At 40.2% G+C, this 26,562-nt stretch overlaps 2 protein-coding genes across 4 annotated transcripts in view; one reads left to right on the plus strand and one right to left on the minus strand.

Moving 5' to 3' along the window:
• The window catches only part of LOC106874310 (centromere protein K), a 26,785-nt gene extending 14,319 nt beyond the window's left edge, over positions 1 to 12,466 (plus strand). The window contains exons 6-10 of one of the 2 annotated variants that reach the window (XM_014921997.3): positions 403 to 498; positions 2,428 to 2,497; positions 4,966 to 5,013; positions 7,193 to 7,243; positions 9,100 to 12,466. In XM_014921997.3, coding sequence (XP_014777483.1) covers positions 403 to 498; positions 2,428 to 2,497; positions 4,966 to 5,013; positions 7,193 to 7,243; positions 9,100 to 9,261 — 427 coding nt within the window. In that variant the 3' untranslated portion in view covers positions 9,262 to 12,466. The remainder of the gene's footprint in view (positions 1 to 402; positions 499 to 2,427; positions 2,498 to 4,965; positions 5,014 to 7,192; positions 7,244 to 9,099) is intronic. The other variant, XM_089365421.1, reaches the window with a different exon arrangement.
• A 1,715-nt stretch (positions 12,467 to 14,181) lies between these two features.
• Positions 14,182 to 26,562, minus strand: part of LOC106874311 (putative RNA helicase mov-10-B.1) — a 50,472-nt gene continuing 38,091 nt past the window's right edge. For both annotated transcript variants that reach the window (XM_089365407.1, XM_089365400.1), the window contains 4 exons: positions 25,814 to 26,047; positions 22,533 to 22,700; positions 19,425 to 19,513; positions 14,182 to 16,851 (listed from right to left, as the gene is read on the minus strand). In XM_089365407.1, the coding sequence (XP_089221533.1) occupies positions 16,767 to 16,851; positions 19,425 to 19,513; positions 22,533 to 22,700; positions 25,814 to 26,047 (576 nt within the window). In that variant the 3' untranslated portion in view covers positions 14,182 to 16,766. The remainder of the gene's footprint in view (positions 16,852 to 19,424; positions 19,514 to 22,532; positions 22,701 to 25,813; positions 26,048 to 26,562) is intronic.

Genomic DNA, 26,562 nt, shown 5'->3' on the forward strand with positions numbered 1-26,562 from the left:
GCCATGCAGTGGGACTGAACCCAAGGCCACTTGGTCAGCAAGTAAACTTCTTGACCACATACCCACACCCATGCCTGGTACATCCAAGATGGGCTTCCACAACTTTTGCATGTGAATTCCATTCATTGGTCAAACCAAGATACTCAACCAAAATAGAATGTAAAGGAATTGAACCCTGGTTTGCAAAGCCTCACGGTCATGCTTGGGACCCGTAGATTTAAATGAAAGAGGTTGGCCTGGCTGGAGCACATCACCTCCCCCTCCCACACACATACACATTTCAATCACACTGCATACATATAACCACAGACAACACACACACACACCTACTGCACATAGAGCACACATATAACGACATGCCATACATATACACACACATTTGTATTTCGAATTTCTTTTCAGAGAAGAAGAAGATGACATGAAAATGAAATCTATAACAAAAGCCCTGACGGAATCATCATCGAAACGAGCTGAAGCTGGTGGAATTAATGAGAACAAGTATGTATGTCTACACACACACACACACAGGGGTGGGTGGGCAAAAATAGGCATACAGTTCTGAAAAAAAAAAGAAAAACATATACAATACTCATTTATTTTTATCAAAAAACATTAAAAGTTATGATAACAGTATTATTATAAATTATGATAAATTTATTATTATAATTAATGACACTGAAAATATAAAAAATGAAGCTAACTAATTTAATATGTTAATAATTTTAATGAATTAAGTATAATAACATTGATGTGATGCTGTATACCTACTTTTGCACCCCACCTGTATGTATGTATCATCATCATCATTGTCGTTTAACGTCCACTTTCCATGCTAGCAAGGGTTGGACGATTTGACTGAGGACTGGTGAACCAGAAGGCTACACCAGGCTCCAATCTGATCTGGCAAGGTTTCTACAGCTGGATGCCCTTCCTAATGCCAACCACTCAGAGAGTGTAGTGGGTGCCTTTTACGTGCCACCGGCATGAAGGCCAGTCAGGAGGTACTGGCAACGGCCATGCTCAAAATGGTGTATTTTACGTGCCACCTGCACAGGAGCCAGTTCCATGTTTTGTTTTGTTCACATGTCACCGGCAGAAGTGCCAGTAAGGGGAAGCTGGAAACAATCGCGCTCAAATGGTACTTTTTACATCCCACTGGCAGGGTAGCGATATCTATATATATATATATATATATATATATATATATATATATATATAGTAAAAAGAAGAAGGATATGTTTTGAGAACCTTTTCATGGATAAATGAAAGAAAGAATTTCCATTCTGCTAGAATATGGTACTGGTTCCAACCACTTAGAAAGACAATTTAATCATTCTAAAATAGAAGGGAAATCATCATCATCATCGTCGTTTAACGTCCGTTTTCCATGAGTTGGATGGTTTGACTGGAGACTGGCAAGCTAGGAGGTTGCACCAGGCTCCAATCTGATTTGGCAAGGTTTCTACAATCGGGCAGCGAGCTGGCAGAATCGTTAGCATGCCGGGTGAAATGTCTTAGCAGTATTTCCTGTGCCGTTATGTTCTGAGTTCAAATTCCACTGAGGTCGACTTTGCCTTTTATCCTTTCGGTGTTGATTAAACAAGTACCAGTTATGCACTGGGGTTGATGTAATCGACTTAATTCCTTTGTCAGTCTTTGTTTGACCTCTTGTTGGCAATAAAGAAATAAATGTTTCTACAGCTGGATGCCTTTCCTAACGCCAACCACTCCAAGAGTGTAGTGAGTGCTTTTTATGTGCCACCAGCGCAGGAGCCAGTTACATGCCACTGGCATCGGCCACGTTCGGATGGTGCTTTTTATGTGCTACCGGCACAGGAACCAGTCGGGGCGGGGTGGGGGGCATCAACCACATTTGGAAGGTGCCTAATCTTTTATGATATCAGTTCTTGAAGTTGACATGTAAGAAAAGGATGTGCACTTTCAGAAGTGATATCATGAAAGATTAATTCATTTCCATTTATTTTCCCTTCTTTTTCAGCATGTTTAAATAATCTTATAAAATGATTGAAAGTGGTAGAATATTTTGCATGCTGGGCGAAATGGTTAGCGGTATTTCGTCTGCCGTTCTGAGTTCAAATCCTGCTGAGGTCGACTTTGCCTTTCGTCCTTTCAGGGTCGATAAATTAAGTACCAGTTGCATACTGGGATTGATCTAATCGACTGGCCCCTTCCCCCAAAATTTTGGGCCTTGTGCCTAGAGTAGAAAAGAATATTCTATGGAGAAAGAGGATGGCCTTGGTCAGAAAGGTATTGTTTTTATTTTTATTTTTTTTATTAACCCTCATATTGTTTTAAAAACCCATATATGCCAAATAATGTTATGTAGACAACACAGACTGTCACAAAACCCTGCCAAAATCTCTTTAAGTCTACGAATTTTCTGTCTTTCTTATTCTACAATGACAGATATGTTCAGGAAATCAAACATCAAATTGAAATGATGAAAGAAGAACGACTGTGGTTATCAAAAAGCCTGGTAAGTGTTTGGTCAGTTTGTTGGTGTTTCTGTCCAGTTTGGGACAAACCACGTTTCCACTAATATTTAATGCACAAAAATCCTGTTATGCAGCAAAACTGTGTGTGACCTCATCATCATCTTTTTAGCGTCCACTTTTCTACGTTGGCTTCAGTCAGATGAAATTCTTTGAGGCAGATTTTTTATAGTTTGGCACCTTTCCTTATTGCTAACCCTGACCTGTTTTCCAGCTTTGGTGATATTTCCTCATAGACACACGTTTGCAGGAAGCACTTTGTAATGAAGGAAATAACTTGTACAACATTGCCACTTGTTTATATCCTGTGGTGTCAAAACAAAAAAGACGCACACACACATACAGACATATATATGGCCTGTGAGGCAGAGATGTGGCTGTGTGCTTGAGAAGTTTGCCTCCCAATCACATGGTTTTAGGTTCAGTCCCACTGTATGTCACTGAGCAAATGTCATCTATTATAGCCCTGAGTTGACTAAAGCCTTGAGAGTGAATTTGGTAGACGGAAAGTGAAAGAAGCCCATTATATATATATATATATATAGATATATATGTAGAGAGAGAGAGAGATACACACACACATTCTTTTCTTTATTTGTGGGTTAACAAGGCAACCAATGGTTTCATGTGCAGTGATCCTCACAATTGTTCAAGCGTGCCACCTGAACCTGTTGGTGCTTGTCTCCATTTCGGATGAGAATAATCATCATCATCATTGTTTAACGTCCACATCCATGCTGGCATGGGTGGGATTGTTTGAGAAGTGCCGGCCAGGCAGAAGCCTGCATCAGACTTCTGTGATTTTTACAGCTGGATGTCCTTCCCAACACCAACCACTCAGCATAGTGGACTTAGTGCTTTTTACGTGGCACAAGCACAGGCGAGGTCAGTTTTGCAAGGTTTTTATGGCTGGATTCCCTTCTGAACACCAACCCCTTTACAATGTGGACTGGGTGTTTTTTTAAGTGACACCTGTGCGCTGACAGGGTCACCAAGTAATTTGCAAGACAAAAAAAAACCTTTCAAGAAGGGAGGGGACATTGGAAGAGGTGATCTTGTGTCGAATGATGAAAGGGTGTAGTGAGACAGAGAGACAGAAACAGGTGTCTTGCTGTAGAAGAAATACAAGGTTACCTGGCTAGAGAGAGAGAGAGAGAGAGAGAGAGGGATCAGGAATGAAGACTGAAACAGGTGTGCTGCCGCAAAGGAAATAGTGTAGGAGAAGGAGAGAGGGAGATGGTGGCAAAGTGCTGGGCATACTCACATGGGATGGGGATCAGAATATAAATGGGATGGTTGAGTAAAGGAAGAGAGAGATAGAGATGGTGGCAGGATATTGCGAAGGAAGTGTGATTAAAGAGTGTGGAGGTGGGGAGTGAGTGGCATAAATTTGAATATATGTAGAGATGGAGGCGGGGTACTGGATAGCAATGATACAGAAGTACAGGGCTGTGAGGACAAGATTGAGGAGTGAGAGCTAGGCATAGTGTATGAGGGAGGAAATGTGAGGAAGAGATGTAGATTGTACATTATTTACATTTGATGGATATTTGTCCTTATCTTGTTTGTTGTTAATACAATGTTTCGGCTGATATACCCTCCAGCCTTCATCAGGTGTCTTGGGGAAATTTCGAAACTCGGTTCTCATTCCTAAGGTATTTTTCGATGTTGTTGTTATTCAGATCACTGCCTGGAATCGAACTTGGAATCTTGGGGTTAGTAGCCTGTAGTAGATTGTTAGGGTGGGGTTGGGATATTCCTTGTAGCATTTGTAGCAGTTCTTTGCATTCTGAGATCAAACTCCACCATGTACTACATGGCTGGAAGATTTAGTCTGCTCCTTGGTTTAACACCAACACCTGGTTCTTTGGTGCCTTTAGTGGGGTCTATTCTATTGTAAACATTCAGGCCCTATAAAGGGGCAGAGAGCCTGCCCTTCTCTCTTTCATTGAAATATTAAAACATTTAATAACAAAAAGCAGTAACATTTTATTTGTCGGATCTCAGCTGAGAAGTCCTTGTCTTGTGGGATCTTACGTGCTGGTGCCATGTTAAAAACCCCTGTTTTGGTGTCACATGTAAAGCTCCTGTGCCAGTGCCACGTAAAATGCACCCAGTGCAGGCTCTGTAAAGTGGTTAGCGTTCAGAAGGGCACCCAACCATAGAAACCATGCCAAAGCAGACCATTGATGCCTGATGCTGCCCTTCCACTTGACCAGCTCCTGTCAAACCATCCAACCCATGCCAGCACAAAAAACAGACGTTAAATGATGATGAAGGTAATTTCTAGTGAGATTCCCTTAAAAGGTTACCTCTTTGATCATGGTATTCCTATTGATATCCATCTGCAAATATTTAGACTCGACATTTACTGGATGAATGTTGCCAGGCAAACAGCAGAATCTGTTCCTCTTTTTTTTTTCTATGGTTTTTCTTTATTTCTGTTTTCCAGGTTAACTTTGTTTCCAAATATTTCCCTAAAGTGCATCAATCGACATTGGTAAGTTTCTTGTCTGACTTACTTTTCACTTTGCACAGTTTAGAATTCCAGTTTAGCTAATTAATACTTGTTAACCTGACGGTTATAATTAGTGCAGAGTGTGTTAATATTGGTTGGAATGACTGGATGTTCTTCCTGTCACTAACCCATACCTCCCTCTCTCAAGTAAGGGATCACTTATTTCCCACAAAGCAAACAAACAAATTGTTGAGAGTAGAAACATAAAAAACATGCCAAAGCAGACCTCACTGGTCCTAACTCTGTATAATCTTTGTTTCAGAAAATAATAATGGCAGACCCTCAGCTTACTCAAGAAATGAAGAATTATGCTGTTATTGTGGTTATAAAGGCTGAACCTAACGATTTAGAAATATCTCGATTTTTTAAAAGTTGCCAGATCTTTCATCTACAAAGTTTGTAAGGAGCCAGAGACTGAAGATGGAAACCTATCACCAGTATCAAAGCGGAAAAAGCATTCTAAATGCTCTGAAATCATCAGAACACCTGAATTTATCCAACAAATTCAACAGACCATTAATTACAATTGCAGAAAGTCCATGAGGTCAGTTGCAAAAGATCTCTATGTGTCAGAAAGAACAGTCAGAAATGTTGTCCACAAAGACATCAGATATAAGTCTTATATGATGAGCAAAGGTCAATTTATCAGAAAAAGCAGAAGAAAACCACTACATTAGATCCAAAAGGCTCTTAAACAAACTGAAAAATCCAGCGGAAGAAGATTTGATTTGGTTTTTCACAAACGAGAAAAACTTCAACCAAGATAAAAAGTTAACAGAAGAAATGACAGATGGTTATGTGCAGACCCTTCTGAAGTTCCAAGTGTTATGCATACAAAATTTCCTGCAACTGTCATGGTTTTAGGGGTTTTCAGTAATAGAGAACATGTGATGCCTCCTTACTTCTTTCCACAAGGCCTTAGAGTTAACTCTGCCGCTTACATTGAGGTCCTGGAAATAATTGTTAAGCCCCAGATAGACAGTGTAAGCAATGAAAGGCCATATGTGTTTCAGTAAGACTCTGCACTATCACACATGGCTCTAGTAACACAGGAATGGATGGCTGGAAATTGTCATGATCACATAACCCCTAACATTTGGCCTCCTAATTCGCCAGATCTCAATCCATTGGACTATTACATGTGGAGCGTTGTTGAGAGAGAGGTCAATGAACTCACCCATAACACCATAGATTCTTTGAAATCTGCCATAGTCAGAGTAATGTCCAAAATGAACCAGGACCACTTGATTCGAGCTTGGAGATGACTTAGATCTCGTATAGAAGCAACTGTTGAAACCGAAGGTAGCTTTAATGAATAACATTACAGAAAAGAAGGTTTATTTTTATCCTCATAGCATTTTTTGATTAATAATGTTATTATCTGTTGTTTTATAAACATAAATCTGTTCTCGTGTATCTTACACACCCTGTATATATATGCATACATAAGGATAAGCATATCGAAAGGGGTCCATGGGGAAACCTCATTTAAACAAAAGGGTTGGAAACCACTGGTCTAGGCCTTGTTTGTTTACCAGACAAAAGTGCTGGGTTCATTACATGCTTGTTTCATTGCAAAAAAAAAAAAAAAAAATTTTTTTCTGTTTTTTACTTCCAATCAAAAACAAATGTAAACAACAATGGTGGAGGCATACAATTAACAATGAGTCAGAGATACACTTGACCACAAAGCTGCAGCAACATGATCTCTTGTCTATTTTTAATGTATTTTATCTTCTTTTTCTTTGTTTATATAGTTCATTACTGCTTTAATGAGAATCTGGTAGAGATTACATTTAGGCTATTCTCACTACACCTGGAGGAAACACAGCACAAAAGGGTTAAGATTCTAGAATGTGATCTGAGGGATATTTGGTTACTATTTCTAGTTGCTTAACCCTTTGAACCCTGATCTCCTGACCCTTAATTGACCACATACCTGGCTTCCTGATGCCCTCCACCGGTAGAACGGTGCTACGGTATAGAGAAAAATAAGCCATCCACTGGTAAACTGGTGTTACAGGCTCAAAGGGTTAATGACCACAAAACTGCTTTCACATTGGCTTAGCTTTCTTCAAGTCTTTAGAATTGGTGCCACTATTAAACCTGCCATCTTTTGTCTCAACACGAAACATGATATATTTCTTTATGTCTTTTGCAGTTTTCCACAACGAAGGACAAAGAGCCATACTCTCTAATGAAGATAATTATGGTAAGACAAGTCTTGGTCATTCTGCAGTTGGACAACCTACAGGAATCTGTAGGTAGTCAGTACTGGACATTGCAAGTGGATGTCAATGTGGGTGCGTGACCTAGTGGTTAGGGTGTTGCACTCACAATCACAACAGTGAGATTTCAATCCCAGGATCAGGCAGTGTGTTGTGCTCTTGAGTGAAAACACTTCGTTTTACATTGCTCTATGACCACTTGGACATTTCACTTGTGACTCACTGTGCACCTCTACAGGCAATGTCAAACTAATGTCCCGGGGGGTGGGAGGCGGTGGGGGGTTAGTGAATCAAAGTACAACATAAATATTCGATCACTAAAAACATAGGCACAAGTGTGGCTGTGTGGTAAGTAGTTTGCTTACCAACCAGATGGTTCCAGGTTCAGTCCCATTGTGTTGCGCCTTGGGCAAGTGTTTTCTACTATAGCCTTGGGCTAACCAAAGCCTAGTGAGTGGATTTGGTAAACGGAAACTGAAAGAAGCCCATCATTATATGTATACGTATATATATATATATATATATATGTTTGTCTCCAACATCACTTGACAACCGATGCTGGTGTGCATACGTCCCCATAACTTAGCAGTTCCACAAAAGATTCCAATAGAATTAGCACTATGTTTACAAAGAATAAGTCCTGGGGTCGATTTACTCGACTACAGGTGGTGCTCCAGCATGGCCGCAGTCAAATAAGTAAAAGAATAAAGAATATCTGTGCAAGTTATTCAGAACCCCCTTCTGTCGTTTATGACTGGGAAGTCCACCAAGAACAGTGCAGTATTTTTTTCTTTATTGCCCATAGGGGGCTAAACATAGAGGAGACAAACAAGTACAGACAAAGGGATTAAGTCAATTACATCCACCCCTGTGTGTAACTGGTACTTAATTAATCAACCCCGAAAGGATGAAAGGCAAAGTCAACCTCAGCGGAATTTGAACACAGAACATAAAGATAGATGAAATACTGCTAAGCATTTCGCCCGGCGTGCTAACGATTCTGCCAGCTCACTGCTCACATTAGTGAAAATATTGGTACCGTTTGGTGTAGAGGGACAGTAGTAGGGACTTTTGATGATCACTACTAGAGACTTTTGAAAGGTGGGGACAATTGGTGTAGGTGGACAATGATCATTTATTTATTGATGAAGATTTTCTATTTCACGTTGCTAATTATCATCTCCGTCATATTTTCTTTCTCATGACACAACACCAGCCCCATAAATTCTATTTGAACTTTTACGAAAGCCAAATAATACCAAAGTAAGTAATCCCCACAAACAATGAATCTACAAACTTTGCATTTTAGAAAAATGAAAAATAACTCAGAAGAGATAAGAAATTCAAAATCGAGCATAATATATGTGCATCCCCATCATCAGCTGCCAAACGGATATCACTATGGTTTCGACACCTGGGCACTACTATTCATTACACACACACACACTAGTATGTATCTATAATAGAGTGTAACATGCCATATGACAAATAACTTTGTGCAATCATTATCATTTCATGTCCACTTTGTTTTATTTATTTATACACACACACACACCCTATATTTCACTCACCTTGATGTACATGTTACTCTACATTTCACCCATTTAATATACATACTGCAGTCTGGCTACAAATGAGAACCAGAAAGGAATGGCTCAAAATGGAAAACTTTCCAGAAATATTTCAATATTTCATAGAATCAGTGTCTACCTGCCTGTCACTCTGTCTGTTTCTCTCTTTCTCTCTCTCTCTCTTTCACCAAAATAATTAATAAAATTGTTCCCTTTTTAGTTGGTTCATTCTGTAGAAATGACTGAGATTTTTTTCTTGATCTTTGCAGACTCTCATTGACCGCAACTTGAATCATCCCCATGACACTTATATAACAGTCAACTCTCGTTTCTCACTTGATTACCTGGAACTTTTGAAGGAATGTCGCATTATAGAATGTCACCCAAAGTATGAATTAAAAGTTCGCCTGATACCACACATTCTTCCATAAACGAAAGTCAAGAGAGCTAAGTGGACACTCGTAATGACTGGCTCAACCATAAAGTCATTCACTTACGGCACTTCAGCTCTTTCTCTAATATTTTGTAGAAAGAAATTCTTGTAATTTTAGATAATGAAATTCTTTTTTCACCTTAAATGTCACTATGCAGAGCAGTGGACTTGCTCCAGTTAGCAGTGATTGTACAGGGAGTCACCTGACTTATTCCCGTTAAATGTGATTGTACAGGGAGTCATTTGACTTATTCCTGTCACATGTGATTGTATTGAGAGTCACTTATTTTATTTACATTGTGAAATTTTCATTAGTTTTACGATGTACGTTTTTATTTAGAAAATAATTAAAGTATTGTTGCTACCATGTAACTGTATTTAGACAGATAGGCTAACGAACCTAGATTTAGACTCATTTTACTATTTTAATTATTAAGGGGTGGCCACCTCGCAGAATCCTTAAGCACATTGTGCAAAATGTATAGTCCAAATGCTGTCGAGGTCACCTTTACCTTTCATCCTTTGTGGCAGGGTTTAATAAAATAAGTACCAGTTATGCATTGGGGGTCGATGCAATCAGCTTACCCCCCTCCCCCAGAAATTTCTAGCCTTGTATCAAAATTTTAATTAATTAAATTATTGAATTACTACTGTCTCAGTTTATTCCCTCCATCTCCTCTGTTGCTACTATAATAATTTCTATTCTCTGTACCGTTTCTTTCTGCTAATCAGTCACAGGACCTTACTAGTTTTTATGTCCACCTCATAACGCTGATTGCAGGTGAAAGTCTTAACATTTACTTTCATCTTCACCCAAGTTCTCTGTGATGTGTATTTACGAGACCTAAATTTATATTGGTTTACAACTTGGCACATCAACCACATCTGATTTTTTAGAGTTAGCCACTGCCGTCGTATGTTCAATAATTTCAAATTGATCTCTGCACATAAGATTTGAAAACCATGGAATCCTTGAAGGTATGAATAGGATTTCATTTGGTTCCCAGATGAAATCTATATTCCGTTTTATAGCAGTAAATATTCTCATTTCACCTGGAATAACCGAACACCATTTAGGTTCCACAAAGCTTATTCCAAACAAGTTATTTGTTCTACAAAATTTCTGAATTTTTGACTGTAAGTAGGCTATTTTATAAATATCTTGTTTCCATAACAACCACCCCAAACACATCCACTCATTATATTTTTTGTATATATGTCCATCTATGACTTTCAACTGCATCTGGTAGTGGGGCTTTGGTTCAGGAATCTCAGGATTTTGAAGAATGTGGAACCACCTCTTAGCCACTATTGTTCTAGGTCTACACTGACCCAGAGCTGTAGCACTTGTCAGGGTCCCAGCATGTGATGACAATCTGTCTGAGCACAGGGATGTAAAAAAATACCCTTGGTTGGTGTCAGAATGCAGTAAAACAACCAGGAGTGATGGACTCCTAACTTGTCATGGCATCCTACTGGGAGAGGGACATCATCATCATCGTTTAATGTCTGCTTTCCATGCTAGCATGGGTTGGACGATTTGACTGAGGACTGGCGAACCAGATGGCTGCACCAGGCTCCAATCTGATTTGGCAGAGTTTCTACAGCTGGATGCCCTTCCTAACACCAACCACTCCAAGAGTGTAGTGGGTGCTTTTTACGTGCCACCGGCACGAAGGCCAGTCAGGCGGTACTGGCAACGACCACGCTCAAAATGGTGTATTTTGCGTGCCACCTGCATAGGAGCCAGTCCAGCAGTACTGGCAATGAACTCGCTCAAATGTCTTCACGTGCCGGGAAGGCGACGTTGGTAGCGATCACGTGGGCACTGATGTAAAAACCTGTGCTTTCACATGATCATTTTGCTTTGGCCTATCACTAGGTACTAATCACAAACATTTAATCACGAGTGGCACTCGTGTTGTACAAGAGTCTATCCTTGTAATCCAATGTTGTACAAATGTCTCTTTACGGTGACTTCTTTTCTCATTCCATCTCCTGAAAGTGCTATGGCGATGGAAGAGTAATGATGTGAGCAGACCTAACGACGAGGAAGCAGGCAGTAAGTTACAACTCTATGTCTGTCGACTTTGCTCTGAACCAGGCACATCTGCAATGAGACTGAATAGTTGTCATCTGAGAGGTCATGGGCGGAGAGTCAGAAGTGCTACTTACAACAATCATTATGAATGTATGCAAAATAAAATGCTGGGCAACCAAAGACATGCTTTCCGTCTTTCCTTTATTACTTAGTCATATGTGGAGGTGCTATGGCCCAGTGGTTAGGGCAGTGGACTTGCGGTTTCAGCTCCCAGACTGGGCGTTGAGTATTTATTGAGTAAAAACACCTGAAAGAGGGATGGGGTGGTGACCAACCCTGCTGTACTCTTTCTTCCTGTTTCTGTTGTACCTGTATTTCAAAGGGCCAGCCTTGTCACACGAGAACTATGCTAAGGGTACACGTGTCTGTGGAGTGCTCAGCCACTTACATTAACTGGAACCCTCGTCATCATAACCGCCACTTAGAGATCACTGCATCAGCCCCTTTCATGTTTCAACTCTACACACTGGGATTCATATATTACCTAAGGGCTAATGTTTCCCTAAATAGATATATTAAATATATCCCAGTAATACCTCTTATAAATTGGAATTCAACCGTACTACAATCCGTGAGTTCTCTCCCTTATTTCAGTCATTGAATGAAGTTATAACATTTTGTTACATTTGACGAATATTTGTCCTCATCTTGTTTGTTGCTAACACAACGTTTCGGCTGATATACTCTCCAGCCTTCATCAGGTGTCTTGGAGAAATTTCGAACCTGGGTTACTTTTCGATGTTGTTGTTATTATTCATGTCACTGCCTGGAATCGAACTCGGAAACTTGGGGTTAGTAGCCCACGCTCTTAACCCCTGTGCACAATTATGGAGTGAATTTTAGGGCTTATAAATCTAATATTTTCCTTAATACCGTTTCCCATATTCTGCTCATATCTGCCCTCGGTCTGCTTAGGAGGTTGTTATGTCCTAGCATATGTGTTGCTTCTTTTAGTTTTTGTATTTTCTAGTGGTATTCTTTGTCTATTTTTTTAACTTCATCCCACAAAGGGGAGGTGGTCTCCATTTTTCCGTTCATGTATTTATATATTTGACAATAAAAAAAAAAAAAGAAAAGAATGACTTCAGTGGTAGAGAATTAATCAGTTTAATTTATTATCTTTTAATAACACATGGGATGAAGTGGTCAAGTATGACCTTCGAACGTTGGACTTCACAGAGGCAACGACGAAAGACCGAGACCCTCTGGAGATCTGCTGTGACTGAGAAGACCCGGCAAGGAAAGTGAGTTCACAGCTGTAAGCTACACCAGTGTCGCATAACCAGCCCCAGCCCACTCTAAAGTATCTTGGATCATAGGGCGACATGCTATGCTTGAGGAGACCTATTGAATCAAGTACAACATCAAAATCAAATGGAAATTGTAATGGTGATCCCCGTGCCGGTGGTATGCAAAAAGCAGCATCCAAACGTGGCTGATGCCACCACTGCCTTGGCTGGCTCCTGTGCCAGTGGCATGTAAAACACTCCAACCGATTGTAGTTGTTGCCAGCCTCCTCCGGCCCCTGTGCTGATCATCATCGTTTAACGTCCGCTTTCCATGCTAGCATGGGTTGGACGATTTGACTGAGGACTGGTGAAACCGGATGGCAAAAACCAGGCTCCAGTCTAATTTGGCAGAGTTTCTACAGCTGGATGCCCTTCCTAACGCCAACCACTCAGAGAGTGTAGTGGGTGCTTTTACGTGTCACCCGCACGATGGCATGTAAAAAGCACCCACTACACTCTCAGAGTGGTTGGTGTTAGGAAGGGCATCCAGCTGTAGAAACTCTGCCAGATCAGACTGGAGCCTGGCTTCTCAGACCCTAGTCGAACCGTCCAACCCATGCCAGCATGGAAAACTATGATGATGATGAATATAAATTTTAGTTCATAGATCTAGTTAGTTGTGTTAATTTGGGTGTGGAAATTTAAAAGAAAAATATCCTTGTTACCATTTTTTGGAGATTTTTCTCGCATTCGTTGTCAAACAGATCTGAAGATTTGGGACTTTGTGATTCTGTCTATGGAGTTTGGGTGTGTCCAAGTGTGGGGGTAAATGGACAACACAAGATACTTGATTAGGGGGTGGAGTTGAGCTAGCATGATCTCTCCTCCCAAACCAAAATATATATATATATAAAAAAAGAAAAATACTTTCAACAATCCTTTTTATCAAAAGGCATGTATCTAACACCTAAAACAAAAAAATGACTAAAAAAATTTAGAAAATCATCTGGTCGTTAGATTTCTGACCAAAGGTCAATTATTCAGAGGCTTCACAAAACACTCCACCCCCAATCAAGTATCTTGTGTTGACCATTCACTGCTTTTATCGTTTTGTTTAATAAATAAACAATAGCTATATACATATATATAAATTGTTTTAATAACTCCGTATGAAAACAAACATACATTTTTATGTATATCATCATTGTTTAATGTCCGCCTTCCATGCTAGCATCCAACCCATACTAGCATTGAAGACGGACGTTAAACAATGATGATGATGATGATGATATATATAAAAAAAATGTATGTTTGTTTTTATACGGAGTTATAACAATTTAGCATTAAAGAGAGGGACAAGTACTTTGTTAGCAGAGTACGTAAATGTGAGAAACTTTTACAAGATTCTAATGTTTCAATGTGGTGGTCTTCATCAGACTGTCCGACAAAGGCCAGCAGGCTGCAACTTTGAAGGTATTGAGACCTCTTTTCTTGTAAAATTATAGTGTGTGTTTAATATGTGTAACATGAACAATTGTGTAACCACAGGAAAGAAAGGGGGAGGGGGGGGGGGAAAGACTGTTGAATGTTTTGTAGTTTTAATAGTTTATTGCAAAAAATATTAAGACACATTTCCCAATTTGGGGACACACACATTACACTTTTCCATTCTCCCCATGGGTCACACAGAATTTGCAGAGGTAAAGACATGACTTATTCCAACCAGTATACCCCCCACACACACTATCGTTTTTTTTTATTCCCTGAGCCACTCCTTTTCCTTTCACCTCTACCACACATATTCCCCTCTCGACCCCCATCTTTATCTCTTCTACAGCAGGATACCTGTTCCCCTGTTGTTCTTTCAATAATTGGCATAACCCCCACTCCCCACCCCCACCGTGTCTTCTTTTGCTTGTCTTGCAGGTTAAAAAAAACCTTCCAAAAACAAACATCACAGCCCTGGGGTTTGTTGGATCCTGTCAAAATGTCTGACTCATGTCAGCAGAGAAGATGGACAGCGTTAACCTTTTAGCATATCAGGCCTAACTATTCCATTTTACAGTCAAACTGACTGGGTCCGGCCTCTCACACCCATCCTACAATGTTATTCTAAAAATTTTAAACAAAAAAATCACATCATCGAAATCTTAAAGCTATGAATTAATGTATGATTGATTTGAAATGATGTGAATAAAGAATTATTGCAGCTGTGGGGAAATTTTGCTGGAAAAAAAAAAAAAAAAAATTGCAAAAAGAAAAAAGTGGTCTCTTAAAATGACAACTTCATCAAGTGACCTTCCAATTAAAGATAATTTCTTTAAAATGCATCATCTAGTTTATAGCCTGCTTGTTTGCCAATGACAAATCTTCCCACAGCGAAAATGTTTCTGGTGAAATTTCCAGAGACTGCCATTTAACAGAATAATCTGAATGCAAAAGGGTTTTACTGAAGACGATCTCACACAAATCTCATTCACAACCAGGATAAATACAGTGAATAGTTCTACAGCAAATTCCTGTCTTTCTCCAGGAATGAATCAATCACCGGTCACAAGATATAAAAAAAGGAAAGAAAAAGTCAGAAATTTAGTCAATATCTCGTTAAATTTGAGCAATAACAAGGGTCAATGTAATCAAGCCACTTCCCAAAATTTCAGGCCCAAGGTTTGAAGAATCGTTAACCCTTTTGATACCAATCCACTTGAAACCACTTCGGGTTCTGTAGTACAAATGTCTTGTTTTTAAAATGAAAATCTTCCATTGAACCTTTTATGTTCCTAAAACTAGCTTAATGATAATTAAGTTATTTTACTAATTCTTTGTTTTATTTCAAATTAATTGAAAGAAACACAGAGCATCTCAATAGAAATGTGGTAACAAAAGGGTTAACAAATAATTGACTCAACCCTTTTGATACCAACCTGGCTGAAACCAGCTCTGGCTCTGTACTACAAATGTCTTGTTTTTAAAAGTTCTGAATTCAAATCTTCCACCAAACCTTAGTTACAATTTATGTTCCTAACACTAGCTTAATGATAACTAAGTTATTTTACTAAATTCTTTACTATATTTAAAAATAAAAATTAAAAAAACATAGAACACCTCAACATAAGTCTGGTAACAAAAGGGTTAAGAGACAAGTTTGTTTTGGCCCCCCCCCCCTTTTGGGTCGTTTGAAGGGAGAGTGGTTTGAACATCTTTTAGAAATTTTACCAACATCATGAAAATATTTAATGTGTATAATCATATTTAATACATTTGTCTCTACCTGGATGGGCAGAGATCCATTTTGCTGCTGAAATATTCTTGGGAGAAATCTCTCTTTACATACAATGTTATGTATAAAAACATTTGACTCTGAATAATATCAATCATCACTGGTTTTTCTGCATTGTGCGTCAAGACGAAGACCTGGATATTGGACTGCTATGTCTAGCCTGTGTGGAAGTGAGGCATGGTCTGTAACATGAGGAATGAGAAGATGCGTGGTGAGCTGTAAAATGTGGTTCTTAAGGAGAAAATTGAGGATAGCATGGACAAAGTTTCTGATGAAGAAGTGATGATCCAGGCTGCAGTAAATAGGAAACTACTTCAAAAGATAAGGGCCAAGCAACTGAAGAGGAAAGAGGGCTTGGAGAATTTAGTGATGACCAGAAAGATTGAAGAGAAAAGAAGCAGATGAAGAAGACGGATGATGCCAAACTTGAAGAAATGGTTGAAAGGAAGAGGCATCGAACATCACAAAGTAGAACTGTTACAAAGAAAACAAAGAACAGTATGGCAGGACATGACTGACTTTTGTCCTACATTCTGGACATGGCACCTGAAGAAGGTATAATGTCAGCAACAAGTCAGTGATCTTTTCATGTTAATAAGAAAAAAAAAAAAAAAACATCCCAAGAATATTTTCATCACAAAAAGCTCTTCTCCTGTCCAGTTGCATACAATTATATTTCATTTCACATTCATGTGCCTCAAGTTCAAATAAAATTCAATAAAAGTTGGCCTCTTTTTATCTTTGAGAAGGAATCAGAAAATTGTTTGAAGAAAATTGTTTTTAAGAGCAAAATATTGTGTTTAGTGAGTTTCCTATCAAATGTCAGCCAAGAAAAGCTGAACACTCGGCTTTCAGGTTGTTTTATGGTTGCCAAAAGAAAAAAAAATGGATTCTTATTTTTTAGTTTTGCCTTTCTTCTTTTCCTTTCGTAGTTTGTCTTCAATGAAACTGTTGTTCACCTGGCAATACGAAATGAAGCTGCAGGTAAAAAAGAAAAGAAAAAAGAAAATATTGATAAAAGTTATCAACTGAGATGGTAGTTAACAAGAAAATCAATGAGACCCACTTCACACACATCATTTGAAATTACTCTACCTGCCTCCTATACAGCAATGCATACCTTCCTACACCTCAAACTGTAGCAGTCTTTGGGACCCAGACTAAAATTTCAATTTGGAATTTTTCTACACACCATTCCTCAACTAATAAAATTCTATCCAGAGTATAATGATTCAAAAAGCTATCACACTACTCTCTCTTTCTCTCTCTCTCTCTCTCTCTGATATGTAACCTATACATCATCATCATCATCATCATTTAATGTTTGTTTTCAATACTAGCACAGGTTGGTTGGTTTGACCAGAGCTGCACCAGGCTCCAGTCTGATTCGGCATGGTTTCTACAACTGGGTACCTTTCCTATTGCCAACCACCTTACAGAGTGTGCTGGGAGCTTGTACGTGACACTGGCAAGAGTGCTTTTTATGTGGTACCAGCAGAGGACTCTCACAGGTAGATCAAGCCACTTCCCCAGAGGAAACAGCCATAACTCTTCTGCTTTGGAGTACGGCTCTTCTTGAGTGCAGCAAAGTACCAGGTATCTTGGTCCTTTGTCAACTCACCCAAAAGGTTGACTGTTCTGAGATCGTCCTTCAGTATTTCATCCCACATTTTGCTGGTTCCTCCTCTTTCACATATTCCAGCTACTTTGCTATCAGCATTCATCTGCACCACATGGCCAAACCAGTGCAGTCTTCTCTCTTGCACACAACATCCAATTCCTCGTGTCTAACTTCTCTCTCAGAACACTAGCACTTACATTGCATAACCAGAGGTGCCTACTGGCCTCATTCCTCCCTAACCTTAACATGTCCTCTGCATTCAGGGTCCACATCTCACCACCATGTAGAATTGCTGTCCATATACATGCATCATACAATCTTCCTTTCACTCAGAAAGAGAAACCTTTTGGGGCCAATAAAGGTTAACTTCTCTGAATTTCCCTCATCTTATTCTAGTTATCACATTTTCCGTGCATCCTTCCCCCACTACCTCTAATGAGCCACCAAGGAATTTGAGGGAATCAATTTCCTGAGTCTCTAAAGTTTTTATGGATGCTGTGCATCTTCCACATACAAACACTACCTTCTCTGATAACCTTCCTATTAATCCACTGCACCTCTTATGTCCATAGACTCCACTGGGTACACTGTATGGAGTTCCTGCCTACACCTTATCTACAAACTGAGCAAGGCTACCTGTCTGAAGAGTGTGGGGTTCTGTCTGTTGCCTTGCTTAACCCTAAAGTTAACCCTGAAGCCCTTAGATTCCACACCTGGAATTTCTCTTCTGGCTCCGATATGGAGTTTGTTACATCAAAGTATAGTAGTTCCCAGCCTTGAATGACTGTTATGGCCTGGAGAACAATGATGAAAAAGACGGGGCTGAGCCTTGATGAATGCCTACCTGTACTCGGTGTGGTAAGAAACATGCTTCCCAATTGCATGGTTCCAAGTTCAGTCCCACTGTGTGGTACCTTAGACAGGTGTCTTTTATTATAATCTCAGGCCAACCAAAACCTTGTGAGTGGAATTGGTAGATGGAAACTGAAAAAATCCTGTATGTGTGTGTATCATCATCATCATCATCGTTTAACGTCCGCTTTCCATGCTAGCATGGGTTGGACGATTTGACTGAGGACTGGTGAAACCAGATGGCAACACCAGGCTCCAATCTAATTTGGCAGAGTTTCTACAGCTGGATGCCCTTCCTAACGCCAACCACTCAGAGAGTGTAGTGGGTGCTTTTACGTGTCACCCGCACGAAAACGGCCACGCTCGAAATGGTGTCTTTCATGTGCCACCCGCACAAGCCAGTCCAGGGGCACTGGCAACGATCTCACTCGAAAATCCTACGGGAGCCAGTCAGGTGGTACTGGCAACGGCCACGCTCAAAATGGTGCATCTCATGTGCCACCCGCACAAGAGCCAGTCCAGGGGCACTGGCAACGATCTTACTTGGCTTGCCGGGTCTTCTCACACACAGCACATTTCCAAAGGTCTCGGTCAGTAGTCATCGCCTCGGTGAGGCCCAATGTACGAAGGTCTTGCCTCACCACCTCAGCCCAGGTCTTCATATATATATATATATATATATATACACACACTAGCAGTAATACCCATTGTTGATTGGGTAATTACTTTTACAGTTTCTTGGGCTGAGAAGCTAGAAAAATTGGTATATCATATAAAAGAATAGCTTTACAGAATTCTTCACACATTAGGGAGAGTGCTCTCCTTTGTGCCCTGGTGTCCCCAGTGACTAACTTAAGACTGAGCTAACCGTTATGCCACGTGCCTTCAGCTCTTCAGTGAAATTACATGAAGAACCAGTAGTCTTTGGATAATGGTTCTCAACAGTGGAGGACTTGGATTGTGATAACCCAACCAACCAATCCCAGCAGGCAAATCAGCAGCAGCTGATGATGATGATGATGCAGATGGTGGTGATGAGGATGATGGTAGTGGTGGTGATGATGAATTTTATTATTACCTTTCCCAGCTTGGCACCTGTTTCAGGACTTGAGCATTGCCTACAACGATCTGTAATGCTTTAGCTCGTGTGAGGGCCACATTGAAGCGCTGAAATATAATTGCAGAAATATAATTAATAACAGTTCATTTAGTTTATTTTTACAAGTCACTTAATTCAAATAAAGTATTTGTTGTGGTTTTATTTCTGCTTGGAATTCAGTGATTTAACAAAACAGAACAAGATTAAACTTTCTGATGCTTTGTCTCTGATCTAGAAATTAACTCTTCTCTTCCAACAGAAGTTTCTGTGTTTTATATGGAACCACATGTCAGTCGACCTTCAACAAATGATATACGTTTCTCCAGAAGTGATTTTTTACTGCAGCCGCAAGTCTGTTATATTACCATCTTCTAGTCAAATGTTTAATATTCTGGTAGAAATTGAATGCCAAGACATATCTTTTCTAAAGGAACCAGCACAACATGGATTAACAAAAATCACATGTAGTTATGTAATTTGCCAAGAGGCTTACCACAATTTATCGTTAACACAAACATTTACTATTTTCTCCAAGGAGACCTATTGAGTCAAATACATCAAACCACAATCAAATGGAAATTGTAGTTGTGGCTGATGCCAGCGCCGCCTGTCTGGCTGGCTCCCTGAACTGGTGGCACGTTAAAGGCACCATCCGAATGTGGTCGATGCCAGCCTCCTGTACTGGTGGCACATAAAAAGCACCACTCAAATGTGGCCGATGCCAGCGCCACCTCGACTGGCTCCCGTACTGTTGGCATGTAAAAGCAAGATGTAAACATGGTCGATACCAGTCTCCTCGGGCCCCTGTGCCAGTGGCATGTAAAAAGCACCCACTACAGTCTCGAAGTGGTTAGCATTAGGAAGGGCATCCAGCTGTAGAAATCTTGCCAGATCAGACTGGAGCCTGGTGCAGCCTCCTGGCTTCCCAGACCCCGGTTGAACCGTCCAACTCATGCCAGCATGGAAAATGGACGTTAAACGATGATGATGATGATGAACAATGGTGTTGTAGAATACCATTTGGAAACGCCTATTGTGTCTCATCGCATTTCTTGCACCATGTCTAAGGCACTTAACCCTCTTATTAACGGAATGTCTGAAGGTATATTTGGCTGTGCAACCCAATGGTTTTTCTGTCTCAATGACTAACACAACAAACAGGGCTGAACATCTTGATCAAGGTAGAATGGACAAACATAGAATTCTCTTATTATAGGCGTGGGGGGAGGGGCTCCGAAAGGGGTCTCAGGGAGTAGCATCCCTGCCTTCCATAGCTACATTACCACCACATTTCTTAAAAGTTATAGTAGAGGCCTTGGTCCCAGGACCACTTCTGTCAAGAAACTGAGGTTGGGGGGGTAAACAAGTAGGGGTCAAAGACCTATTTTGATTGTAATAACTCCCTGAAAAAACTTGCAATGTTTTTGAATGTACCTCATAGATTCCTGTGTCCCCATTCCTGCCTCTACAATTATTGGAGGCATCTGACTGGCAAATACGTGGGTGAGTCAAAAAGTAATGTCCTTTTGTTTAGGACAGGTATAATTACCAACACAGGAACATGTATCATACATCAAAATGAAGCTGGTCCTCTGTGGATCACATCCCTACTTCTCAACATAGTCACCGTTTCTCTCAATAGCAATATTCTACCTTTGAAGGAGAGCATGTATCCCTGCTCTGTAAAATTCTGTTGACTGTTCTTTGAGCCACTTCTTCACTACAGTTTTCACATCCTCGTCACTGGAATAATGTTTGCTTCTCAAACCCTCTTTCATGGGGCCGAAGAGATGATAGTCCAGTGACGAGGAAGTGAAAACTGTAGTGAAGAAGTGGCTCAAAGAACAGTCAACAGAATTTTACGGGGCAGGGATACATGCTCTCATTCAAAGGTGGAACATTGCTATTGAGAGAAACGGTGACTATGTTGAGAAGTAGGGATGTGATCCACAGAGGACCAGCTTCATTTTGATGCATGATACATGTTCCTGTGTTGGTAATTATATCTGTCCTAAACAAAATGGCATTACTTTTTGACTCACCCTCGTATGTTGATACACAAGTTTTTACAAGAATTCTCATTTTCAAAAGGTAAAATCTTTCATTCTTCATTGTATTGACCAATTTAAAATTCAATTATTTATGTTCCAAACGTCAGTTTAGTGATGAGAAATCCATTTTATTAAATTCTTCATTATTTTCACAATTCATTGAAACAAAGGCAATAACATTCCGACAGGAATACGATGAGAAGAAAGTTAAGTTCAAAACTTTTGCAGGAATCTAAAGTTGTGACATTTCTCATAACGTCCACTTTCCATGCTGGCATGGGTCGGACGATTTGACTGAGGACTGGTGGAACCAGATGGCTGCACCATGCTCCAGTCTGATCTGGCAGAGATTCTACAGCTGGATGCCCTTCCTAATGCCAACCACTCTGAGAGTGTAGTGGGTGCTTTTACATGTCACCCGCACGAAGGCCAGTCAGGCAGTACTGGCAGCAGCCACACTCGAAATGGTGTATTTTATGTGCCACCTGCACAGGAGCCAGTCCAGCGGCACTGGCAATGACCTCGCTCGAATGTCTTTTCACGTACCACTGGCACAAGTGCCAGTAAAGCGATGCTGGTAACAATCAAGCTCAAATGGTGCTATTTACGTGTCACTGGCTCGGAAGCCAGACAGCTGCTCTGGCAATGATCATGCTTGGACGGTGCTCTTAGTGCTCCACTGGTACAGGTGCCATCACGGTTTCGCTTTCACTTGTCCCAACAGGTCTTCGCAAGCCAAATGTCCAATGAAGGAAAGGTACACATAAGTGGGCTGGCTACACCCCTAGCAGAGGCCTTGGATTATTGTCTCACTTGGCTTGCTGGGTCTTCTCACCCACAGCATATTTTTAACTTTCTTAAAGAGTATCCTTAGTAACAAATAAAATGAATGTCATGATAACATGTTCTAAGACTCTCCTGACATGACCTCTCACTCCTAGCAACAGTCAACTGCAAGTTGTACTATAATCAAATTTGGATATTTAAAAATGGGAATTAAGAAAAAAATATCATAGAATTCTAAAACATTACTTACTTTTGGATTCTTGAGAAATCCAACAGAACTTTCCTCTTCATCATTTAGGGAACTTCGGACAGTGGAAATAATGGTAACTTCTTTTTCAGAACTTAAGAACATCTCCACGGTACCAACAGTCACATTCTTTATGGATTTCTTTTCTAAATATTCAGTTATTTTCAATGCCTAAAATGGATCAGGAAAAATTCAAGAGAATATAACAAATGGATTAATTGCGAAACTTAATTATAATTTAAAAGGACAGACAGTGTATAGATGTCGACTGGATATACAGTGTGTAGATGGTGGATATATACAGAATGTACATGGATTTTGCCTGTAGAGTCTGTATAAATGATCTTCAGATAGACATAGTGCATAGATGTGGAGTGTGTGGACACAGTAATATACAGGGTGTCCACAAGGTCTGGGGTACATGGAGTAAATAAAATCATAACATAAACAATTAAATATAAGAAATAATAATTTCTTAAAGTATGTGTTAATCCCCTGTACCCAGACCTTGTGGACACCCTGTAGATACTGATTGGATGGACAGACATTGTGTAGATACTGTTAATTTAGCTTGGAGATAAAGTGGTTGAGTTCCTTTCAAGTGCTGGGCCTCACGGAGGCAATGGCAAAGACCTCTGGAATTATGTCGTGCTTGAGAAAACCCATCAAGCCGAGCAAAATCGCAGACAAGGCAGATACCGGTGTTATGCAACTGGCATTTAAAAGCACTCATTACACTCCTCTTGGAGTGGTTAGCGTTAAGAAGGGCATTCGACTGTAGAAAACCATGCTAAATCAGACTGGAGTCTGGTGCAGCCTTCCAGCGTGCCAACCTAGTCAAGACATCCAACCCATGCCAGCATGGACAATGGACGTTAAATGATGATGATGTAGGTAAAATCTTATGTTGTTACAATGAGGTTTATGGAGATTACTAGTTACTCTATTGAAAAAGCCAGGAATTAAGAGACCCAACCATCATCTCCTTATCAACTTCATGGCTCTCCTACTGATTCCAACAACAGGCAGGATTTTTAAGAATGTATTTCCTTTTCTTGTATTTATCAACCAGTTTTCTACTACAACAGTGGTTTCTGACCCTTTTACTTAAATGAGTTTCCACCACGGACCCCTTTTAATATGCTTATCCTTATGTGTGTATATATGTATATGTATATATATATATATATATAGATATATATATATATATATGTATAGAGTGTTAGAAGTGGTGTACAGATATTAAATCTTGAGAAAAGAGGAGGTCGCATAAAGGATATGTTAATGAAGCAATCCAAAAGGCAGGGATCTCTGGAATCCCCGAATGCACAGAACATGCATTTCCCATCTGGGAAGCTATCAACTGTTATACAAAGCAACTGAAGAAAAATCTGTACATTGTATGGCTAGATCTTGCCAATGCATATGGATCTGTCCCACACACACTAATTCAAGCAGCTATGGACTTCTTTTGGAGTCCGGAAGATGTTCGACGAATGCTCATGCGTTACGATAAATTGAGGATGAGATATACAGCAGGGAAATTCACAACAGAGTGGCAATGGCTTGAAGTAGGTATTGCCGCTGGATGCACGATATCAGTCATCTTGTTTGTGCTAGATGTTACTAAGATCAACAGATTGTGAGAAATCTGTTACAAAGACAAAGGGCCTTTATGGACAACATTACTGTATTATCAGAAAGTAGAGAAGCAGCAGATATAATGTTAGAGTGGATGGAGGAACTAATAGGACAGGTGAGAATGAAATTCAAAGCCAAAAAATGTCGAAGCTTGGCTTTCATGAAAGGAGTCCAAAAAGAAGTGAAATTCAGGATAGAAGGTGAAGATATACCAACGGTGAAAGAACAACCAGTAAAGAGTCTTGGCAGATGGTATAGAGATTTATTAAATGATAAGAAGCAAGGGAAAGAAACACACGATTTAGTAGAACAAGGATTAAAGGCAATTGACAGAACAACACTGCCGGGAAAATTCAAATGTTGGATACTGCAATTTGGACTGTACCCAAGGATAATGTGGCCATTGCCAATGTACGAAATAGCCTCGAGTAGAGTAGAAAGGATGGAACAAAGATGCAGTGTGTTTATCAGAAAATGGCTTGGTCTGCCGAAACCACTATATGGGGAACCCATGCTGCAACTACCGACAACATCAATTGTTAAAGAATATAAGGCAGGAAAGGCAAAGACAGTAATGATGCTAAGGTATTCGAAAGATCAGAACATCTGAGAAAACCCTCCAAAGGTACGAACAGGGAAGAAATGGAAAGCGGAAGAGGCAGTAAACAGGGCGATCGGAAAGCTAAGGCAAACTGATATAGTGAGAGTGATGCAAGAAGCAAGAGCCGGCCTAGGGACGCACAATTTCAAACCATTTTGCCTGGGGCAGTATAAAAGAGATGAAAGAGGCAGTGGTACACGAAGTGAGAAAGGAAGAAGAAAGGCGGAATGTACATTTGGTGCAATGTAGTCAACAGGGACAATGCCTGAGATGGGAAGAATACGTGGTCAGTCGCAGAATCTCATAGAAGGAACTTTGGGCTTGGGAACAAGCAAGAACAGCCTTCCTGATCAAGTCTACCTTCGACGTTTTACCCTCACCGGCGAATTTAGTCCGGTGGAACACAAACAACTGATGAATGCAGATGTGGAGAGAAAGATGGAAGGGATACTGAGAGCTGTTGGAAGGCAGGTTTAGAGAGGGCATGGCCCAAACTATGCGCTCTTCCCCTCCATTGGTCAGTTGAAGCCAAGACAGTGTCACATGACCGTTAGCTGGTGCTGAGGCCTACCGGCGAGTATTTAAGTGGGAATTTGGCAGGATGGTCATTCGCCCGCTGACATTTGTTGATGCTGCATCGAAGAAACCAAAGAACAAAAGAAAAAAAAGAGAAAGAAAAAAACAGTCAACACCAGAAAGGTGGGGGGTGGGGTGGCTGCCATATTGAAAACAGTAGAGGACTAAGGACCGAAAGCGGACGTGGTTCCTCCTGATGATGTCTTTAGCCACTGGATCTTATAAAGGCGCTGTAGAGGTAGCGAACCATGAAATGTGGTTGGAATTCCTCAGTACTAGGCTTACAAAGTCCATGGGTCGATTTGTTTGACTAAAGGTGGTACTCCAGCATGGCCACAGTCAAGTGACTGAAACAAATAAGAGTAAAAGAGTAAATAAACCCGACATTGTGTGCAGGATTACAACTGGCCTAGGGTTAAAGAGTGGTGGCAACAACTTGTCACCTGCAATATATAAAAGTAATTACCTGCTTCCTATAGGTCACAATAATTCCAATATCAGTCTGTTTAACTCCTTGAGTTTTTAAAAGTTTGTCAACATAACTATAGACAACTTCGATTTCCTTCAAGTTGAAAAAAGATGGGTCTGATTTCTCCCTCACTTCTTGAGAGAAAACATCATGAAAAATCACAGGGAAGTCTTTCTGAAGCAAATGGGGCCACGAACAAAATCTGGAATATTCCTTCACGTCTGCACACGCCTACAAAAAAAAACATTTCAATATATAAGAAATATGTAGTCATCATTGTTATTTCAATGGCCAATTTTTTATGCTTACATGGATCGATCGGAATTTCATGAGACAAGCTTTTCATGACTGGATGCTCTTCCTGTCAGCAACACTCACCACTCATGAATCATATATATATATATATATATATATATATATATATATATATATAGTGTGTAATCGAACTGGTTCCCGTGCAGGTAGCACGTAAAAAAACACCTTTTGAGCGTGGTTGTTGTCATAACCACCTGACTGGCCCTCGTGCTGGTGGCACGTAAAAGCACCCACTACACCCTCAGTGTGATTGGTGTTAGGAAGGGCATCCAGCTGTAGAAACTGTTGTATGGTTAAGAAGCTTTGCTTCCCAACAATGTGGTTTTGATTTCAGTCCCACTGCCCGGCACCTTGAATCAGTTACGCTTTATTATGAAGTTATAGATAGAAATGATGGTATTGATAGTTAATGATAGAAGTCGAGAACATCA

The sequence above is a fragment of the Octopus bimaculoides genome, chromosome 1, assembly GCF_046866305.1.
Source record: "Octopus bimaculoides isolate indiv1 chromosome 1, ASM4686630v1, whole genome shotgun sequence".
Classification (NCBI taxonomy): domain Eukaryota; kingdom Metazoa; phylum Mollusca; class Cephalopoda; order Octopoda; family Octopodidae; genus Octopus; species Octopus bimaculoides.